The sequence below is a fragment of the Nothobranchius furzeri genome, chromosome 4 (genome assembly GCF_043380555.1).
Source record: "Nothobranchius furzeri strain GRZ-AD chromosome 4, NfurGRZ-RIMD1, whole genome shotgun sequence".
In the NCBI taxonomy this organism is placed as follows: Eukaryota; Metazoa; Chordata; class Actinopteri; order Cyprinodontiformes; family Nothobranchiidae; genus Nothobranchius; species Nothobranchius furzeri.
The window spans coordinates 1,348,434-1,369,545 of record NC_091744.1 but is presented as its reverse complement, the minus strand read 5'-3'; the positions used below and the strand labels follow the sequence as shown (position 1 = coordinate 1,369,545).

General features: G+C 43.8%; 2 protein-coding genes across 3 annotated transcripts in view; one reads left to right on the top strand and one right to left on the bottom strand.

Annotated features, from left to right (window-relative positions):
* The window catches only part of trmt1 (tRNA methyltransferase 1), a 12,647-nt gene extending 2,944 nt beyond the window's left edge, over positions 1-9,703 (top strand). For both annotated transcript variants that reach the window (XM_015968540.3, XM_015968532.3), the window contains exons 2-16: positions 1-64; positions 529-706; positions 1,593-1,780; positions 1,961-2,076; positions 2,931-3,043; positions 4,537-4,685; positions 6,636-6,719; positions 6,808-6,877; positions 7,044-7,178; positions 7,265-7,350; positions 8,088-8,196; positions 8,295-8,371; positions 8,469-8,588; positions 9,063-9,177; positions 9,335-9,703. The exon at positions 1-64 is cut by the window's left edge and continues 282 nt beyond it. In XM_015968540.3, the coding sequence (XP_015824026.1) occupies positions 1-64; positions 529-706; positions 1,593-1,780; positions 1,961-2,076; positions 2,931-3,043; positions 4,537-4,685; positions 6,636-6,719; positions 6,808-6,877; positions 7,044-7,178; positions 7,265-7,350; positions 8,088-8,196; positions 8,295-8,371; positions 8,469-8,588; positions 9,063-9,177; positions 9,335-9,412 (1,682 nt within the window). In that variant the 3' untranslated portion in view covers positions 9,413-9,703. The remainder of the gene's footprint in view (positions 65-528; positions 707-1,592; positions 1,781-1,960; positions 2,077-2,930; positions 3,044-4,536; positions 4,686-6,635; positions 6,720-6,807; positions 6,878-7,043; positions 7,179-7,264; positions 7,351-8,087; positions 8,197-8,294; positions 8,372-8,468; positions 8,589-9,062; positions 9,178-9,334) is intronic.
* Positions 9,691-20,878, bottom strand: man2b1 (mannosidase, alpha, class 2B, member 1). The gene is made up of 23 exons (XM_015968519.3): positions 20,724-20,878; positions 20,431-20,533; positions 17,941-18,114; positions 17,676-17,869; positions 16,010-16,142; positions 15,780-15,925; positions 15,494-15,693; positions 15,294-15,414; positions 15,118-15,196; positions 14,337-14,446; positions 13,622-13,729; positions 13,344-13,460; positions 13,067-13,252; positions 12,861-12,958; positions 12,662-12,782; positions 12,458-12,576; positions 12,251-12,352; positions 11,896-11,983; positions 11,677-11,757; positions 11,361-11,585; positions 11,122-11,271; positions 10,895-10,997; positions 9,691-10,514 (listed from the first exon to the last, which is right to left on the bottom strand). Exons 1-23 carry the CDS (start codon positions 20,844-20,846, stop codon positions 10,411-10,413), a joined length of 2,985 nt encoding a protein of 994 aa, XP_015824005.1. The 5' UTR covers positions 20,847-20,878; the 3' UTR covers positions 9,691-10,410.
* Positions 20,879-21,112: the final 234 nt, after the last annotated feature.

Below are 21,112 nucleotides of genomic sequence, written 5' to 3'. Positions count from 1 at the left end.
TCCTGTTCCCCAGTGCCAATGAGGTATTTTACAACCCCGTCCAGGAGTTTAACAGGGATCTGACGTAAGTGAAACTTCTGTGAAGTAACGTTGTGTTTACTGAACTTATGAATCTGTGATTTTGTACGTCGTTGACATTTTATTAGTGATGTAATCAGCCACTGGCCCACTCTGTCGAATACGGTTATGAAATGTGAAATCTGCCTCCATTATCTGAAACCTGCTAACATGATCTGTACATCTTGTAAGTTGAGGGTGGGACTCCTTTGTGGCTCCTGGAATTATCTTAAGAATTAAATAAGAAAATTATTGCTAATAGTCATTTTTTACAGAAAATTTTAAGATGGTAATAAAATAATAGTAATAGGTGCTAGTGTTGTTTGCGTTGTCATTAGGTACTTATTTGTGTAATTTCACTAAGGATGGCCGAGGTCTAACAGTTGGTGAACTTATTTGGAGCAAATAAACCGTTATTTAAATCTTCCTTGTTTTCATTTGTACTCACAAGATATTATTTCTTGGTTGTAGATGTGCTGTGATCACTGAGTTTGCCAGAGATCTGCTGGCTCAGCGAGGGGTGAGGGTGGTGGTGCCCGGAGAAAAGGAGAAGGTGTTGGTGTCTCTGTCGGAGGAGTCTAACGAGGCTGAGGAGAAAACTGGGGCAGAAGAGCTCAACGTGACTGCAACAGCAGGGGAGAAGTGTGAGGTGTGTCAAACTGCAGAAGACTCCATAGATTAAGAATAAACTGCTTGGGAGTTTGTGTCTATTTTGTGTGAAAACTAGACTGTATAAAGGGGTCAAAGGTTAATCGTTTAAAACAGAAGCTGGACTGATAAGTGCTAGCTTAAACTATAGTGTTGTCAGTCGGGTCTGATTTTTTTCTTCTGCTAAAAACACACACAGGTTGTATTTGTTTCTAGAAATGTTCAAATTTACACATTACTGGCTCCTAGTGGTGAAGAAGGGTATCGTCACATTTGTTTTTAGCTTTGAGCATGGTTGCACCACTCCTATACATGTGAATGCTCAGTGATGTGAAGTGCTTTATTTTGTAAAAGGTAACAGAACAGCTTATTTAATGTAGAGCTACACTGGAGATGAGGACACACGACTAGGTAATTAGGTGTTGGAGTCACCAGTTCATTCAAAGTAAAATGCACTTAAATGTGAGTTGTGAGTGCTTAAACATTTGTTTACAGTTTTCTACTGCTTAAGTATATAAAACTTAGAAATGTTAGTGCAGTAAGCAAACTTCTAAATGCGTTGTACTTGTTAAAATAACTTGTACTTAAGTGCGTTTTACTTTGTAAGTATTAGTAGCTCCAACACATAATTACCTTGTCCCATGTACTTATTATTTTAAGTGCAATTGGTTTACCTGCTTTAAGTGGAACTAATCAGATTTTACAGTGTAGGAGTCATTTTAGCAGCTTTTGGCTTACTGTGTCCACGTGGAACAGCCAGCATGGTGATGATGTACTTCCTGTCCGCCAGCTGACTCGGTCTAAGTGTGTTTTATTACCACGGTAAAGCCTGCAGCTCCTTTAGACCTCCAGTACTGTAAGATTTCTTTATACTCTCGTGTTTTCAGCACGGTCTCCGTGTCCTGGAGGGCCTTGCAGCTTCTGGTTTGCGTTCGGTGCGTTTTGCCCTCGAGGTCCCCGGCCTACAGAGTGTCACAGCCAACGATTTCTCCTCTAAAGCCGCAGCACTGATCGCGAGAAACGCTCAGTATAACCGAGTCAGCCACTTGGTCCAGGCCAGCTGCAGAGACGCCAGGTAGGACCTGATGTTGACTTCACTTTTATACAATTGTCTCTGAACTCCATGGGTCCTATTCAGTGTCCTAAAATTAGCTCCTTATTCACCCTTCCAGTCCTCATCTGGGATCACACCTTTCCTTCAGCAGTTGCATGCATTTTTGCATCACTCCTGTTTATTTGTGTTTTTGCCGCTCAGCATGCTGATGTACGAGAAGCGAGGGAAGAAAGAGCGATATGATGTCATCGATTTGGATCCCTACGGTAGTCCTGCATCCTTTCTGGATGCTGCTGTGCAGGCTGTCAGTGAAGGAGGTGGGTGTTTCAGCCTGATAATCATCCCACTTCTGCATCCCAGCAGGAATCTGAAAAGCTACCAATGAAAGTACCATTAAAACATACATACAGTGGTTTTGGCTTGCATCAATGGTTTGTATACATTTGTTTGCATAAATTAGGAAAATTAGCTAAGATAAAACCTCTAAGTCACATTTATATTTACAAAATAAAGCTGAAACACCAGTTTTTCCTATTTTTAATGTGTGTTGTTAATTATTTTTGTAAAAACGGTGATCATACAAGCATCAGGAATTGTGCTGAGGATTATCTTGCTGTTGATCATTTGAATTGGGAAGATTTGGGGTAAAAACAATTAAGTTCTCATTTATCTTTCCGAAATAACTATAATTTGGTTTTCTGTGAGCTGTAGAGTCCGGTATTTGCAGTCACAACCGAGAAATTTGACTTGAATCCGAGAATTTTTACAAGTTTTTTTTATATAAATCTGTGACCCATGTTGAATGGCTACGTAATTCATGTTTCTTTTACACTAACATAGTTGTTTGGATTTTATCTTTTAAAATTCCATGCTTTAAAAAGGGAAAAATGTCTTATTTTGGATATTTAGTTCTTAGTGATCAAAATAATCAGGGAGTTTTGCAGGGATGCAGCGCAACCATGGAAACCAAAACAGTGTCCCTTTGTTGGAGGTGCAAACACACCCGTTAACGTTTTTGGTTATTTGTTTCGTGCTGTTGTATCCCAGCTGTAAGAAAATGACTTCAGTTGTTTGAATTATTTTTCTTTTAGTCCTGAATGGATGTTTCTTCTGTACCTCACGTCTAGCGGTTTCTTTTCTGCCTCTGACTGTCTGCTGGTGTCTCTCTCAGGTCTGTTGTGTGTAACGTGTACAGACATGGCCGTGATGGCAGGAAACAGTGGAGAAACATGCTACAGCAAATACGGCTCCATCTCCATCAAAGCCAAGTACTGTCATGAGATGGTGAGGGCACTAAGTGCACACACAGTCTGAGACATGAGCCGACCGACATGTGGATCGTGTGCAGACACGTCTTCCTTTTCACATTCACAGCAGATGGACTCATTTGTTCAGGGTTGCATACACGTGTGTGTGTGTGTGTGTGTGTGTGTGTGTGTGTGTGTGTGTGTGTGTGTGTGTGTGTGTGTGTGTGTGTGTGTGTGTGTGTGTGTGTGTGTGTGTGTGTGTGAGTGTGACACGCTAAAAGTTGTCACAGATTCTTCCTGGAGTCATCACTTTGGGATTGTTTGGGGGGGAAGAATTTGCTGCTTCTGGCGGTTTTTAATCCTCGAGGTTTCAGTCTGAGTTGGTCCAGAGACACATTTAACATTTAAGCTCCTCTTGAGCTAAAGCTGTATATATTTTATCCACAAGATGATTTTTTGAGGCTTTAATAAAATGTTTCCCATGCTTTGTTCAAAATTCATCTGAGTTAAAGTACCAAAGGTCTCTTTTGTATTTTGTTGACAGCTTTTTTTCATTGCAGCTGATCTTAATGACATCATTTCTTCCAGATGCTTCATCAAAGCGCCTGAACCAGTCGGAACGTTTGAATAACCGAGTAATCGAGTTTGATATTTAGTTATATTTAGCAGGATATCAGTTGGTTTAAAATGTTTACGATTTTAAACACCAGTTTGGTTTAACAAGCACAATATTTAAGAAGGACCTACTTTTCCTCCCGGGCACTGCTTTTAAACAAAGATTACAGTTTATGTTATGTTGGATTTCATTGTGCCGATGATCCATTCAATGAAGAAATTTCACCTTCCGACTGCAGAAGTACGATAAGTCAGATTTCATCAGAATGCATCGCTTGTGTGTTATTACTCATCTGGTCCTCTCTGTTTAGGTCAACTGTAAAACTGTTGACGAGAAACTTCATTTAGACCTCTGAGGTTAAAGAGCAAGTCACCCCCTACCAGAGTATTACTCCACTCCCACTTCCTGTTTGAAAAATGCAACAAATGCTGTTGCCTAGCAGACCGAGAGGACGGAGCCGCTAACAAATACACTCACACAGGCTCACAACAACATTGTGACATCATATGGTACCAGCGAATGTCCTAGTCTTAGCCATTAGCGATGGCAGATTCAAATTCAAATGCAGTGCAGAGTTTTTACCTGAAAATGGCACAACACTGACAGTTTTAGGCAGAAAATTAAAATTTTAACTAAAATGCACTAAAGTGCTAAACTGTTGACTACACGTGTCTGCAGCACGATTAGACACTCATTTATATAGTTTATCAGTAAAGTTGATTTGGGGGTGACTTGCTCATTAAGTGAATGTGACTTTGAAGCTGAAGCTGGGTGTTGGTAAGAGAATGTTTTCTACCAAGTCCAGGTTTTTGCTCTGATGCACAGAAAAACACATAAAATACATATTTAGCCCAAATCCCTGGATTGTTATCCTGCATTGCTGTTTCAGTGTCTTATACAGTTTTTTTCTTCAGGCTCTTCGTATCATCCTCCATAGTCTGGATCAGCGGGCTGGCGTGTACCAGAGATACATCCAGCCTCTCCTGTCTGTCAGCGCCGACTTTTACATTCGGGTCTTTGTTCGTGTCTTCACAGGGCAGGCTACAGTCAAAAACTCTGCCAGGTATTTACACACGCACGAACTGTCCTATCAAAGGCCGATAAACTCTATGATGAACGATCCTGAAACTGGGTCACCGCTGAAACAAAGTCACCAGCAGCAGAACTAGGCTACAACTTTAAATGAGCGAAAATTTAAATTGAAAGGTGTCTTAGAATTCAAAACCACATTTACCTCGTTGTTGAATATGGGCAGTTTGGAGTGTCTAATGTAGCATACCAAAAGGCTGTTATTAACACTATAAAGGTCACGGAGAAATGCTGGTTAAACACGTCATAAGCTTAGACCCACCAACCTTACATTTGCTAATGCTAACGCTAGTCCAAGCTACTGGCAATGCTAGTCTGAGCTACAGCTACCAACTTCTACATCTGTAATATATAACCATTAATCACAGAAATGCTAACCACAGAAAGGTTGGTTGAGCTACTGCTGACACTAGCCTAAGCTACTGGAAATGCCAGCCAAAGCTACTGCTAACACTAGCCTAAGCTACTACTGGTAATGCCAGCCCAAGCTACTGCTAACACTAACCTAAGCTACTGGAAATGCCAGCCAAAGCTACTGCTAACACTAGCCTATGCTACTACTGGTAATGCTAACCCAAGCTACTGCTAACACCTGCCTAAGCTACTGGAAATGCCAGCCAAAGCTACTGCTACTGCTAGCCCAAGCTACTGGTAATGCCAGCCAAAGCTACTGCTAACACTAGCCTATGCTACTACTGGTAATGCTAACCCAAGCTACTGCTGACACTAGCCTAAGCTACTGGAAATGCCAGCCAAAGCTATTGCTAACACTAGCCTAAGCTACTACTGGTAATGCCAGCCCAAGCTACTGCTAACACTAACCTAAGCTACTGGAAATGCCAGCCAAAGCTACTGCTACTGCTAGCCCAAGCTACTGGTAGTGCTAGCCCAAGCTACTGCTAAAACTAGCCTAAGCTATTGTAAATGCTAGCCCAAGCACCTAGTAATGCTAGCTAGAGCTACTGCCGATGCTTGACCGCTACTGGTAACGCTAGCCCAAGCTACTGCTAGCGTTGCTTCATATGGGGCAACGGTGGCACAGGAGTTAAGTGCTCGCCCCGTAATCGGAAGGTTGCAGGTCCCCGCTCAGTCTGTCGCTGTCGTTGTGTCCTTGGGCAAGACACTTAACCCATGTTGCCTGCTGGTGGTGGTCGGAGGGACCAGTGGCGCCAGTGCTCCGCAGCCTCGCCTCTGTCAGTGCGCCCCAGGGCAGCTGTGGCTACATCGTAGCTCATCCCCACAAGTGTGTGAATGTGTGTGTGAATGGGTGAATGACTGATTGTGTTGTAAAGCGCCTTGGGGGGTTCCAGGACTCTAGAAGGCGCTATATCAAATACAGGCCATTTACCATTTTTACCATTTACCATATGCTTCGTCTTCGTCTTCCTCCGCTTATCTGGGTCCGGGTCGCGGGGGCAGCATCCCAACTAGGGAGCTCCAGGCCGTCCTCTCCCCGGCCACCTCCACCAGCTCCTCCGGCAGGACCCCAAGGCGTTCCCGGACCAGATTGGAGATGTAACCTCTCCAACGTGTCCTGGGTTGACCCGGGGGCCTCCTGCCGGCAGGACATGCCCGAAACACCTCCCCAGGGAGGCGTCCAGGAGGCATCCTGACCAGATGCCCAAACCACCTCAACTGGCTCCTTTCGATCCGGAGGAGCAGCGGTTCTACTCCGAGTCCCTCCCAAATGTCCGAGCTCCTCACCCTATCTCTAAGGCTGAGCCCGGCCACCCTACGGAGGAAACTCATTTCGGCCGCTTGTGTCCGCGATCTCGTTCTTTCGGTCATTACCCAAAGCTCATGACCATATGCCATTTAAAGGAACTAGAACAGTTTCCAATAGTTAAAATAGTTCTAGGTCTTCTTTCATGACAAAACTTGACCAAAGCGTAAGAATACCAAATCTTTACCTGATGTGTTGCAGTAAGCAGGCTCTGGTGTACAACTGTGTCGGTTGTGGGTCCTTCCACCTGCAGAGGATGGGCAGAAGAATAGATAACGGCAAACAGTAGGTTCACTCTCACTGCAGCTGGGCCATAATGGGGCTTTTATGTGATGATGACACAAGTGTTCCACATCTTCTTGTGTGATTTCAGTATGAAGTATTCTGCTGCCACGGGACCCCCGGTTGGACCTGAGTGTGAACAGTGTGGACAGAGACACCAGGTCTTACTGAGATAAAACCAACACACCACCGAGCTTCATTAGATGTTGTAGTTGCACGTCTAAAACAATCTCATTACATTCTAATTTCATTTTGAGCAGCCAGAATCCGTCTTCTCAGCATGTGTGTGGTTACTGGTGTGTATAAGTGTGTATGTTCTTTCTGTAGCTGGGTGGTCCAATCTGGGCTGAGCCCATTCATGACCAGGAGTTCGTTCAGAAGGTTTTATCTGCCGTGTCGGGGAACCCGTCCAGATTTGGGACTTCCAAACGTATCGAGGGGATGCTCAGCATGGTCACTGAGGTATTTTACCTACATATCTTCTCATATTTGACATGAATGTGATAAGTAGATGTAATGGAATGCATTTGTGCTATTTTTTGTTTCAGGAGTTGGAAGACGTGCCCCTCTATTACACAGTGGACAATCTGACCAGCACATTACACTGTAACACGCCTCCTCTGCTCCAGTTTAGGTACATGGGGCTTCAACTTGTCTGGTTTCTGTGTAAAAACTGTTTTGTAAATGAAGTCCTGAACAGCCTCTGTTCTGGGAAACGGGGTTTATGTCATACAGGGCTATCCACATTATTTGTCACTTGCTTATGCCTATATCAGATTTCTCCCAGAGCCCATTTCAGGCTCCAAAATCAACCGATCAATAATGAAGCGTTTGAAATTGAAGTGTTTGCAATATCACTAGATTTTATTACCCTGAATTCTGCTGAAATAACCATGTTTATGGTTATTGATCATGGTTATTATGTTTAGCTTCCCTCTAGGATTGATCGTTGTTTAGAATTAAATTATGTGAAATCCACCGTGACACAAAGGTTTATAAAATATTGTTGCATTGTCCGTGTGGAATCTGGTTTAAGACTACAGCAGTAGACTTGGCAGCACCTTTACTAACTGCTAGCTCATCAGTCACATTCAGGAAGCTCTGTACAACAGGTAGAGGAGTAATTATTTCTAATTTAGCACAGAGAGGCACATATTTTTTATGCAGTCTGTACCTTTGTCAAGTTCCGGTTTACCCAGACGTGTAGTTTTTAACTGTAAAACTTGCTAGTAAATAACAAGCCTTGCATTATTCCTAATACCTTATGTTGATCATACACTGAGAATTTTTTTAATGGCAACTCTATTTTACAAAATGTGTCAGAATCCTAACCCGTCTCTGCAAATGATCTGTTCTTGTTTCCGTTTGCAGATCTGCTCTCCTCCACGCTGGCCACAGAGTTTCTCTCTCTCATGCCTGTAAAAATGCCATAAAAACAGATGCTCCTCCTGCAGCCATCTGGGACATCATGAGATGTTGGGTAAATATTACACTAGACAAATAGAACAGTTGAAGCTAAGTCAGAAATCAGCTGTTCGGCGTAAGGAGAGTGTTTTTTTGCTTTCTGGTCCGTCGTAGGAGAAAGAAAACCCGGTGAAGAGAGAGAAGCTGTCTCAGACTAGTCCAGCGTTCAGAATCCTGTCCACCGAGCCCCGGTGAGACGGTTAGCTTCATTGCACCTGATCTAAACAGTAACAGTTGTGTTTTACTCTTTAAAATACACTCAATCTGTGTGTGTGTGTTTGGTCTTAGCTTAGAGGCCTGTTTCACTGTGAGGGAGGACGCCAACCCTCAGTCTCGTAAACGCCATCTGACTCGGTTCCAGGAGAATCCTCAGGCCTTCTGGGGACCCAAAGCTCGTGCCAAAGCAGGGTAAACACACACACACACACACACACACACACACACACACACACACACACACACACACACACACACACACACACACACACACACACACACACACACACACACACACACACACACACACACACACACACACACACACACACACACACACACACACACACACACACACACACACACACACACACACACACACACACACACACACACACACACACACACACACACACACACACACACACACACACACACACACACACACACACACACACACACACACACACACACACACACACACGTTGTGTAGTTTCACAGGATTTTCATGACTCCGTAAATTAAACATTTATGTTTAACACGACAAATAACTGCGGCTCAACATTTATTTCCTCAAGTTTAAACAAATGTTTATAGTCTTATTTTTACTTTTTGACTAATTTCTTTTATTTACTTTTCCCTTTTTAACCTGTGGTCTCTCCTCAGAGGTGGGATCACTACACACCTGCAGGACAAGAGGAAGAAGTGTCAGAACAAAAGAAAGAACCAGGTCACGGACTCGTCTCAGCTGAAGAACTTTCCCTGCAAAAAGTTCAAACAGGTCAGACTTGACCAAACATCCAAGCAGCCCTCTCCACACGCATCAGCAGCACTCAAGATATTTTTATTCTTTTAAAACAATATTTGTTTCCATCTTGACTGCTTTATTGTGTCTGAAATGGAAACCGCAACTATTCTTTTGTTTTTTTCCTCTTTAGGGAATGTGCACTCACGGAGACGAATGCTGCTACTCTCATGATGCGGATCAGACATGCGAAGAGAAAGCAAACAATTGATTTGTTTTGCTTTTGGTCTCGGTCGACCGACAGGCTTATTTTATGCAGCCAGTTTTGCTTTTTGAACATGAATTATAGAGTTATAATTTCAAATACTTATTTTTTAGATTATGTTCAGTTGCTGTAGCTGCTGAATCCCTACAGTGCAGGTATAAACATACAGGAAAATAAATCCCCGTGTCTGACTGGTGTGGGCTAGCAAACATGCACAAAAAGTGAGAATGATGGATCTTTATCAGATTGTGAATTTTTTCCATAGTACAAATAAGCATTAAAAATATCTGAAATAGCTCTTTATTGCACAGATGGTACAAATTGGCACCATTTAGTAAGAAAAAACAGGATTTTCTGTTGGCAGAAGACCAAAATGTCAGTTTTTTATAAGTAGAAAACAAGCATTTAAAAAGGGCAAACACAGAAGAACAGATTTAAACACGGACCCGTGTTTGTTCTTTAGGTGACTCGGCGCTTCATAGTGAGTGGAAGTATTAGGAACCCAAACTAAATGGTGTTTCAGGTTTATGTACTGCCTCGTGTCATTGCTGATTCATAACAGTACATTCTCTCGCTGAAGCCACAGCTGGTGTCCAGCAGAGAAATCCCTGAGCAAAAATACCAGTTCATGGTATTAAAACCTAGAATCATGCTGAAAAGATAAAAACGCTCCCAAAATGATATAAAAATTCTTTTGATGCTTGTTCAGAACACGTGAGCTTGTTAACAGTCTGAGCTGAAAGGGTTCGGTCGTTTGGGGTTTTGCTGCAGTAAACGTTTCCTAGCCGCTTCATGTTTTTTTATAATTGGGGAAACTGGGAGGAGGCGTGGCTACACCACAACCATTTTAACAATTAAAAATATATAAAACTCAGGAATCTTACAGAATTTGTGGTTTTAAAACCGAATAATTAAAAAAGTGTTATCTAATTTAAAAACCAGCTCATGGCTGTGATCACACCAGAGAAGATGGCTCGAGTGCAGATTAGTCTCATCAGCAACGTTTATCTGCGGCTGACTCGGAGTAAGAAAGTTCGGATCTCCATTGGTCTCAAGGTCACCTCGGTAACTGAAGGGTCCTCGAACTCCTTCAGCATCAGTTTCTCTTCTGAAAAACAAAACCAGTGGAGCTCGTGAGTATTATGAAAGCATCGGAACAAACCAAACAAAGAAACAGCAACTGGAACCACAAAGGAGCCGCTCCACTTCTACTAATCCCACATTTCTGTGTTCACCTTCTCTTCAAACCCCAGAACTACTGGTCCCACCTAAACATTCACTTCTGAGGCTACCCTTCTCTTAAAGGTGAGAGACAAGAGCTGGAGAGTTTTCCAGTAATATTCAAATAAAAACAACCATATATGAATTTAAAACTGCTTAAATGGATCTTCTGATCTGTGCAGACAGCTGAAGCTGCACTTAAAAGTTTATTCAGAAGGACAAATACTACATCAGTACTCAGAGTACTAATTCAAGTGTGTACCGTACCTTTTTGAGGGGACCATTCAAAACGCTTCATCTCATCTTTCCACTGATTGGCTGACAAGTTCAGCTCAGAAACTCCCAGAACATCCAGAGTGGAAAACAGCTTCTGCACCGGTGGAAAAGATGCAGACATGTTACAGATAAATATGCAAATGTGTTTTTCATTAACCAGATCATTACTTATATCGGAGAAATTAAAAAGTCGCAGTTGTTTCTTGATCCTAACTGACCTGGAGGTTGACTGTGACGGGTCTGGAGTTCACTTGGCTCTCATCGCTCTGGAACTGATGCTCCAGTCTCAGCAGGACGGAGTCTTTGTCCCACTGGCTGAGAGTCAGGAGGTGGACGGCAGACGGCAGCGCAGCCTGCAGCCCTGAAAACTAATAAAAAAAAACACCTAAATGTGAAACCATGACACCAGGATTGCCCTGAGGTTATGTCTAAGAGACGACAAACGCCCTTCACTCACCTCCAGCTGAGTCTCTGGGCTCAGGTCTCCATCGGTAAATGTCAGCAGCGGCTGCAGCACGACCTGCTGGGCCAGAGGCCGGTGTGTGTCTGCAGCGCTGGCTGGATGATCGAGAGTAAGGAAGAGGCGGCCGCGGACCACCAACCCGTCCGGGAAGATTTCAGAAGCCTCATTGAGAGCTTCGTCGACACCACGATAATCGTCAAACAACAGCCGGCGGTGAAGCTGAGAGGGAGAAAGATTAAATTCCCCACTTGTTCGAAACGATCTGCAAATGATGTTGATTTCAGAAAAAATCCACTCATTTTTATCTGACCATGATCTCCAGAGAGCCGTTCTGTAAGCTGCTGCCTCCTTGTGAGCGATCCGTCACCACTGTGAGCTGGTCCTCGTCGTCCTGAACGAACAAACACACACACACTCTTTTTTTAATATTTGGAAGAAAGCCAAAACTTAGGTTCAATAATATAATCTCAAAGTTAGAAACACAAATTTAATTGTGTTCAAATGGAAACTCACTAAAAATTCCACAAACCTTTAAAAATGCTCGAGAGTTGATGGGATAATAGTTTCCAGCGATGGGCTCCGTTTGTTTCAGCTCCCATGTAGGCCGGAAGTCTTTCCTGTTGACACACACACACACACACACACACACACACACACACACACACACACACACACACACACACACACACACACACACACACACACACACACACACACACACGCACACACACACACACACACACACACACACGCACACGCGCGGTTGTCTGATGTCCAACATGAAGCCGTTCAGCTCATTTCCTCAACGCGGTTTCACTGATAACTTGAGCTCGTTTCATCCATCAGATGAAGCGGAGATGATCTGAAGCACATCATCTCCTCACCTCCTCTGCAGCACTTCTCTGCCGTTAGAGTCCGTGTAGAATAACTGGGAGGTTTTAATGCTGGTGTCCAGACGTGTGATCACCTCCTTCCCCTGCCAGTCACTAACAGAGAGACCATTAGTGTTTCCTTTTTAACACCTGAACAGCCAACAGGACAAACATCTGACAGTAAAACTTCTCATGGATCCTCCTTGGTGAGAAGCTCACTTAATGGGGACGGGTCCAACTGTCCACTCCAGCTCCAGAGCTTTGCTGTCAGCGTAGAGACGAACCACCTGAGACACCCAGGGAGAAAACCGCTGCCTCACCTCCTGCACGACTGAGCTCTGATGAAACAGGAAGTGAGATTTAAAACAAAAAAAAAAACACAGTTTTCACGATTGCAGCATTTAGTAAAAAATGCTGTTTTACCTGGAAGCTCTGCACTTTGGCGGTCTTGCTGACAACTAAAGGTGTGGAGGAGTTTGGTCTGAAGATGTAGGCTCCAGAAGGCTGTTTGCTCTCCGCGTTGTTACCCCTGCTGGAGTTGTACCTGAAAGATTTGCAGGCTTTAGATCAAAACTCTCCACCCGTGTTATAGATCTGAGTTTGTAAGAAAAAACAAACTAACCAGTAGAAATTCTGTGTCAGTTTTATGGTCTGTTTGGTTTCCAGGTTGCTGAGTCCACTTAAGAGACCGGTGTCAGGGTCAAAGGTCACTTGTAGGTACTGCAGCAGAGAAATTGTTTTGTTTTTTGAAGAAAATTTGTCACAATGTAAAAAAAAAAAAGTCTATTCCTCTCCATTTTCATGAAGATGATGATAAAGCATCCGGACCTTGTTTTGGATGACTGGGGGGGCGCCGCGCTGAGGGGAGGACGGCGGCGGCGGCTGATCCTGAGTCAGCGACACAAAGTACGTGCTGAATCCAAGAGGAGGAGCCTGAACCTGGAACACCAGCTCGTTCCGAGCGAAGCCGCGGTTCCTCCTGACGTCCTGAGTGGATCTGGACACTGGAAACACCTTCAGAGACAAACCGTTTCATGTCACCGCGCTTTGCTAATGCAGCTGTCACAAACCTGCGAATGGAAATGAATCTGGGCAGCACACAGACCTGAGAGTCCACAGGTTTGCCCGTAGCATCAGTTACACCGTACGCTGTTCCGTTGACGGGCAGCCGGACGGGCCAAGTGACCGGATGAGCCAGAGGGTTGTACACACCAACGGAGAACTGAGGGAAACAAAACAACGCTGAGGCTAAAATGCCGCTACACTCACAAAACAGAAAGGTGTTCTTTTAAAAAAGACCGGTTCACCATATATGATCATAAAAGCATCAAACTAGTTCATCTCCAAGATGGCGTGGCGTTTTACTTCGGCGTTGTGCCTCACCTTTTTGCTGGCCTCTGTGAGAGGACACACGCTGATGTTGAGGTTGTCACAGTAGATTATTTCAGCCGAGGAACCACGGAGAGAAGCCAGACTGTTACTGACCAGAACCTGACAAACACCAGATACAACAAGCTGCATCAACCAAACCAAACTCTGTGGAGACATTTGAAGGAGTCAAACACTCATTTTATCCATGAATCTGCTCTGGTCTCTGCTACGAGTGGACGCCTTGTCAGATGTTTCCTGTGGAAAACTCTGGTGCTCCTTATTCAGGAAATAGAAGGATTTGGAGTCTTGCTCATTAATATTCATGATGTGGAAATATCTAGCCTCTGATTGGCTAACAGCATGACTCTTCCACTGCCTTAGTTAAAACATGCAACATTTACATTTTATCTCCACAAATAACACACACCTAAAAGGAGCTCTGTCAGGTTGTGGAGTTGCTAACGCTAACCGTTAGCTCCTACTAGCCAAGACGTGCTCTGCTCTTTCCTGACTGCTACATCAACCACAGCCTTCGGCGATCGCACACAAAGGCGAGTCCATCAATGCTATTCTCACAGTGTGACGTACATCTGTGTTGCCATTTTCTATCAGGGGACGATGCAGAAAATAGGAGTAGAAGACAATTCTCACATTCAGTGTAAATATACGTAAACACACACGTTTCAGACAGTGGCTAAAATGTGGAGATTAGTGGATTCTGAAGTACCTGACAGTGTTGCCATCCTTCAGCTAGCCTCTTGGCGTAGTCGTTAGCAACATGTTGTTTCTCTGTGCCCGACACGGCGTCGTGGTGCTGAGCCACGGCCATGGCTTTACCTGCCAATCAGCACGCAGCTGTTCATCAGTGTCTGGTTAGGAGGCTTACCCCGGCTTTCCACGGGAGCCGTCAGCAGCACGTTACTGCAGCAGCACGTCTTGCTCGCGTAAGCTGCTGCTTGGCCCTTCCCACGAGACGCGAAGCATCAGGGGAGCAGCTGTCACCGACCGAGCACGAAGTCACACGAGTGACTTCGTCAGTAAACACAACAACAAGCAGGAGAAAACTACAACATGGTTTGTGTTTTATGTTCTGTCCGTGTTATAATCGCCAATACGGACCTGACAAACAAAGGAGACCGCTAGCTAGGTGATAACTTCTCACGGGGACGCACAGTTAGTAGCTGTTTTTAAAACGAAAGCAACCGGAAGGCAGTACGTTCTTTATTCTGAAAATCTCGGGAGCTTCTCTCCATTTCCGCGTCAGATTTCCTGTCTTTCCTTCCCCAAAAATGTCGAACTTGACCCGTTTCAGAGGCGTCGCGTGTAGAAAATAGAACCGGCGCGTAAAGGCCGCGACATGCTGCTCCTGAGACGCGGCCGACTCGCGCTGCTGACGGCTCTGGTGGAAAGCCGGGGTTACTGACATCAGTGCAGCAGCGATGTGAAAACACAGAAACCAGTCACCAACAGTCAAGTAAAAAAAAAAAACAAACAACCCAAAATCTCACTCAGAGTCTGGCTGTCACCCGCTCCAAACGGTCCCTTCCTGGAAGCTGGACCGCCCAGAACCTCCAGCTGGTTACACGTCTGTTAAATACAGATAATAGATGTTTGTGTTTCCTTGGTTCTTCTTCTCACAAGGAACGTGGATTCCTGGGTAAACAGGTGAATGAAGCTCCGATACCTGCAGGTTGCTGTTGCTGATCCTCTCGTAACGTTTCAGTGCCGGGCGACTCGTAAAGTAGCCCGTCCAGAAATCATGAGCGGCGTCGGCGTAAGGGAAGAAATCATCTTCCTTCAAAGGCCTTGACACAGAAATGTGACAGTGAGGTGAGAAAATGAACACTTTTCTTCCTGATAATTTTCTGGCTACAGCTCCGGTACCACGTGAGGTTTGCTCGGTGCAGCTCCTGGAGGTAGCATGATGGAGTCGAATAAAGCAGGTTGACTTTGCTCCCGCTCGACTGATTCGCATTGACGTAGAGGATCAGTTTGTCCAGGTTCTTGTACCACAGATTAGCATTCTCATATTGGAAATCTGAGCCCATGGTCATGATGATGTGATTGGTTTTATACGCCAACGCCTGAGTGAAGAGGGAGATAATGTAACAGAACACACAAGGCGCATGTTTTATTAGAGTATCAGGGTTGGAATTTCTTTAAAACAAACCTGAGTGTTTGCAGCTTTGAGGAAACGCGTCACCACGTCGTCAACGTTATAATCCTCCAGATCTGGGTCGTCTCTGATGGGTGCGTCATCGCAGAGCTGGTCCCAGCAGAATCCGTCAGGGGGGTTGTACCCGTTGGGCAGGATTCCTGTTGAAGGTTTTTTCACAGTTTGCTGCAGGAGGTTGTCAAGCGATCCATCACAGAAAAACACCCCGAAGATGATTTAGTTACCAGTGAAGAGGTCAGCCATCGGTGGAGTGAGGCTGCTGGAGGCTCGCCAGAGAAGCTCCTGCTCCTTGTCCTTCATCCTGCGGGCACGGTCTTGGTAGTCCACACGGCCAAAGAAGAAGCCGTCGAATCCCATCTGAAAAAACATGTTGGGGCTAACAACTGTGCACTTCTCATGGAAAAGCCCTTCAAATACATGCAGATGTATCAATCACATTCTATTATATATGAATACTTTCAAATACAACACGAATTTTAAAATAGTGTGTGAGGTGAAAATGACCTCCTGTGGTCACATTTGGGTACTGCAGTTAAAGCTAAAGTAGTTTTTTTAAACTTTAAGCTAGAACGTTAACTTTGAGCTCACTGATTGTTGAGTTGGAAACTTGATCAGTTTCATTTTTGACACCACTCTGCAGCCCTCAGCTGACCAAAAACCACCCTCGATAGTTTTGTGTAGTGGGTGTCCTAGGGGAGCGCTTTATCCGCTTGATGGCTGTTAGCTGTAATGCTAGCGGTTAGCATTTTCAGTTCGCTGATCAATAAAAAAACAAGAAGAAGAAAAAGAAGAAGTTTGCTTTTTTGTTGGCATTATTGCGGAGCCTGAAGTAAAAGTAAGAATGTAATGTCTCTGGAGGCGAAGCAAAGAGCGAAAACCAGAGTAAACATCGGAGCGGCCTACACTAGTTTGAAGGAGCTTAAGGAAGCTACAAAATCAGACTGATGGTGACCTGGCTTTGTTGCTACTGGACTTGTAAATAATACTGTTTTGTCTGGCAGTGTGGATCTTTTTACTTTGTGGTTTATTTTAGTATAAGTTAGCTCATGTTAGTGTTAGCTCATTGTTAGCACTAGCTACAGCAGGCTGCAGAAGGGTTGTTAACAGTTGTAATTCCACTTCCAACCATTAGGGCAGAGGAGCAGGAAACTGCCCAGTGTTACTTTAATGTTTAAAAACAAATGAGACAAGTCATACACGGTAAGTTCATAAGTAAAATATTCACTGTGATGTCGAGTAGTAGTTTGAGATTATTTTAGAGTTGACTATATGGTTTTAATTCACTTTTAGCTCAACATTAACCCCTAGCTGGCTTCACACAATATTAGAGTAAAACAAAAGAAAGAAAGAAAATAATCTTTTATATGGCGCCTCTAAAGATACAAAGGATGCTGAAGCTTCTTAGTGATACAGGAAACAACTTCTGGGTCGCTCCTGTTCACTGGTCAACACTCTTTCCACAACTTTGCTGCTCTTTGCCAGCTAATAAGTTACAAATGAAGGCAAAGCAGCATTTCTGTTGAAAACCTGGAAACTTTGAGGGCTCACATATGATTGGCTCTGGAACCAGGAAGTATGGAAACAAAACAAATTGTAAACAGTAACTTCGTCCTGCTTTGGCCTTTTTAAAAAAAGACAAAAACCAACATTCTACCAGTCAGCTGAGAAGGAAATCTGTTTTAATTAACATTCCTTCCAACAGGACTGGGAACTTTGACTTTAGTGATTACTTCACTGTAAAATTCTTACTTAATGAAAAACACATCCATACTTCCGTTTCATTATTTGGTTGTTGCAGGTATAAATTCTTACTCAGATGTATTACTTTCACTACTGTTTTTAAAGTACTATTTTGTGTAATGCATAAGTATTTTGTTAAGGTCTAAATACCTGTGCAAACATGGAGGCGTGTTCACGGGCATGTCCAAAGGGATCGATGTGCCAGGCAACTCTGGGACGACCACAGACTCCAAAGGTCTCATTGAGGAACCTCAATCCTAAGGTCATCTGGTCTATGACTGCGCTGTAGTGGGTGGTGGCCTCGTCGCTCATACACCAGCCACCGTTCACAAACTCCAGCCGACCTAGAATATGAACAAATCATCGGAGGTGTGCTGAAACGCCAACAACAGCAGCTCAGCATGGGGTTACGTACCTTCATCAACCAGCTGCTTGACGGTTTGCTGCATGCTGGAGCTCTGCTGCTTCCACCAGCGGTAGAAGAAGGCTGTCTCAACATAGATAAACCTCCGGTCTGGGTTCTTTAGCAGCTGATCCACCACAGAGTCCAGGATGTACTGAACTCCAGCATGCTGGATGTTGTTACGATCTAAACTCAAATACAAAAACAGAAAGCCATCTTGTAATGCTGGGCTGGTGCACACATCCTAGCGTCAAGGGCCAATACCAATTTTCCAATTCAAGCACATCTCTGACCTGCTGATATTGATCTTGGGTGATTTGGAATTATTTCAAAGAACTATAACGATCAGTTATTGCTACAGTGAACAATCTCAACTTTAAATGTTTATTTTTTTTTATTTCTGCTTGTTAGTGGTGCATTTATGGACCCAAATATTATTTTAAGTGTTGAGATTGGCTAATCACTGATGAAGTCAATACCACAGATGATTGGCTTTATTCATAAGGTTTTACAGTACACACAAATTTTTTGGTTTCCTAATTATTATTATAAATTTATTTTTATCCAACTTAAGATTCCTTTGTTTGCAGTTTTGGGAAACTCCCTTGCAGAACATTTTACTTTGCACAAGCATTTTTTATTCCTGTTAACGGTTAGTTTACCCTTTTCCCCAGAATTTGTTTTAATTTAAAATCATTTCGTGTTCGTTGCGCAAGGGAAATGAACTCCAACTAAACATTTCCTTGACAGTTATGTTTTATATCCCCAATTCTGTAAATTAATAAAAGAGCCACACATAAAAAGTGAACCCAATGCCGAGGTGACAATAATCGCAGTTCCCACCTCATCCATTAGAGGCTGAATCCAGAAAGGAGCAGGTTCCCACTGTCTAATGGGCCATTCCCATCTGTACCGGGTCGGTCCGGGCCGGGTAGCCCCAGCCTGGCCCGGTTGATTCCACACATCCTTGTCTTAAGCCCATGTGGGCTGATTCTACCCACCAATCAGAGGCTTGCTCTAATGGAAGGTGTGAATTTGCTGTCAGCAGTGGGTGTGTTGGCCCTGGTCGGCCTGAAGCAGACCCCCTCCAGAAGAGGGCTGAGAATGAGCCCTGGTTGGCCCGGAAAAATACCAGGCCACCCAGATATGTAAACAACCTGCGCTACCCGGCCCGGGCCGACCCGGTACAGATGGGAATGGCCCATTTGTGAGCTGGTGCAAATAGTAGCAAATTGTAGCTCTTTTTGTTTATGTTTATGTTTATTTATTTAGCAGACGCTTTTATCTGAAGCGACTTACAATTTATAACCTATAGGGCATGTTGTGATCTGTGGGGGAAACCGGAGTACCCGGAGGAAACCCACGCATGCATGGGGAGAACATGCAACTCACGCAAAAAGGCCGCAGCCGAGTTTCGAACCTGCAACCTTCGTGCTGCGAGGCAACAGTGCTAACAACTGCACCACTCCTATTCCTATTTGTAGTGGAGATGAGTGGGACCCGGTGGGATCTTCTGCTGTTGTAGCCCATCCGCCTCAAGGTTGTGCGTGTTGTGGCTTCACAAATGCTTTGCTGCATTCCTCGGTTGTAACGAGTGCTTATTTCAGTATAAGCAGTAGAGACCAGCACAGCAGCACATGTGAGATGATGCAACAGGCGAGTTTTGCATAAAATGCCCCCTATAGAATTCTATTTTTGTGAATATTTGAAGTCACAAATCTTACCGAATACCTAAAAGCTTAAATTGTGCAAAGTCAACATCCCAGCATGATACAATGAATGCACAAAGAAAAGCAACCATGTGCAGAACACACAGCTCACCATAAAACATAAGCTAGTCATGCAATTGTAGTAAAACATTTATATGACAGTGAAAAAAAAGCCGAACCACCTTCAAACTACCTCAAATATGTAACCAAGATTATAATAAAAACATAAAAGTAGATTATCAAATTACAGAAAAGCAAATACAGACATTTTCAGTAGTTAAATAATGTATTTGTGGCTTGGACAGGGACAGCAAACGGTGGCAACTGCCACCCTAAAAAAAAAAAGAGCTACCCCTGCTGCCACCCAAGCTGGCTGCCAAAAAATAAAAAATCAATCAATCAAGAAATGTTTTAGGCTAATCGGACTTGACGTACATGAATGTCACATGTCCGATTAAACAGATTACGACTTTAACTGATAAAATGATGACGTGAAGCAAAACAAATACATGTACAACAATGTAAATACTGATAAGGGTTAGGGTTAGAGCACAGTGCATAGAAATCCACAGGGGCATTCTTAATCTATTGTTCATTCCAAATGCCTACTCTACATTTACCAATCTATCTATCTATGATTCCTCATATTTTAGAATATAAATTGTGTCTATGTCGCCAAAAGAGTATACTACCTATGCCATATCTTGGCACCTTAAAACATGTTGCCGCCCCCCACCCCCACCCCCTGTGTCACCCCGTATTTTGTTAGGTCCGCCACTGGACCTGGACTCACCTCCGTAGTAGTACTGGTCCACAGTCTTGAGCCAGCCGACATCATCATGTGTGTGAGGAACCAGGTGAACGTTTAACATGTCGGGCTTGGTGGCGTGACATGACTGAAAACACACAAACACACACTTAGCAACAGAAAGGGGACTCCCTGTGGATACTGCTATGTCAGGAGGAAATACAGAGAGAACGAAAGAGGATTTCTTTCATTTTTCACTCAGTAAAATAGCTCAGCTAAAACGTTTAATAAAAAGACTAAATCAGAAAAAAAACCACAAAACCATGGAGGCAGCTAACCTGGTATCCGCATGTTGTTTCCTTTTTCTGCTGACCGAGAGGAAAACTGAAAACTCCGCTGAAAACAACGAGGAAACACACCGTCACCGGCCGGAGCCTGAGCGCCATATTGCACACTAACATAAAATCATATGACACCTGTTTATAAGAACCGCGTCACGTGACACCATTCCACACAGTTCGCATTTAAGCCCTCAGTTCTGACTCGCAGGGAGTCAGGCACCAAAACAGGAATTAAGGTTTTTTACGGAGCGCGTCAGGCAGGGGTCATATGTCGAAATGAGGGTGGTAAGAATCCGTTTCTGTGGAAAATCCACACCTATTATAGCCATAATCAAATAGACAAGAAGAAAAAAACTGCCTATGCAAGCAATTATAACCCCTGGTTT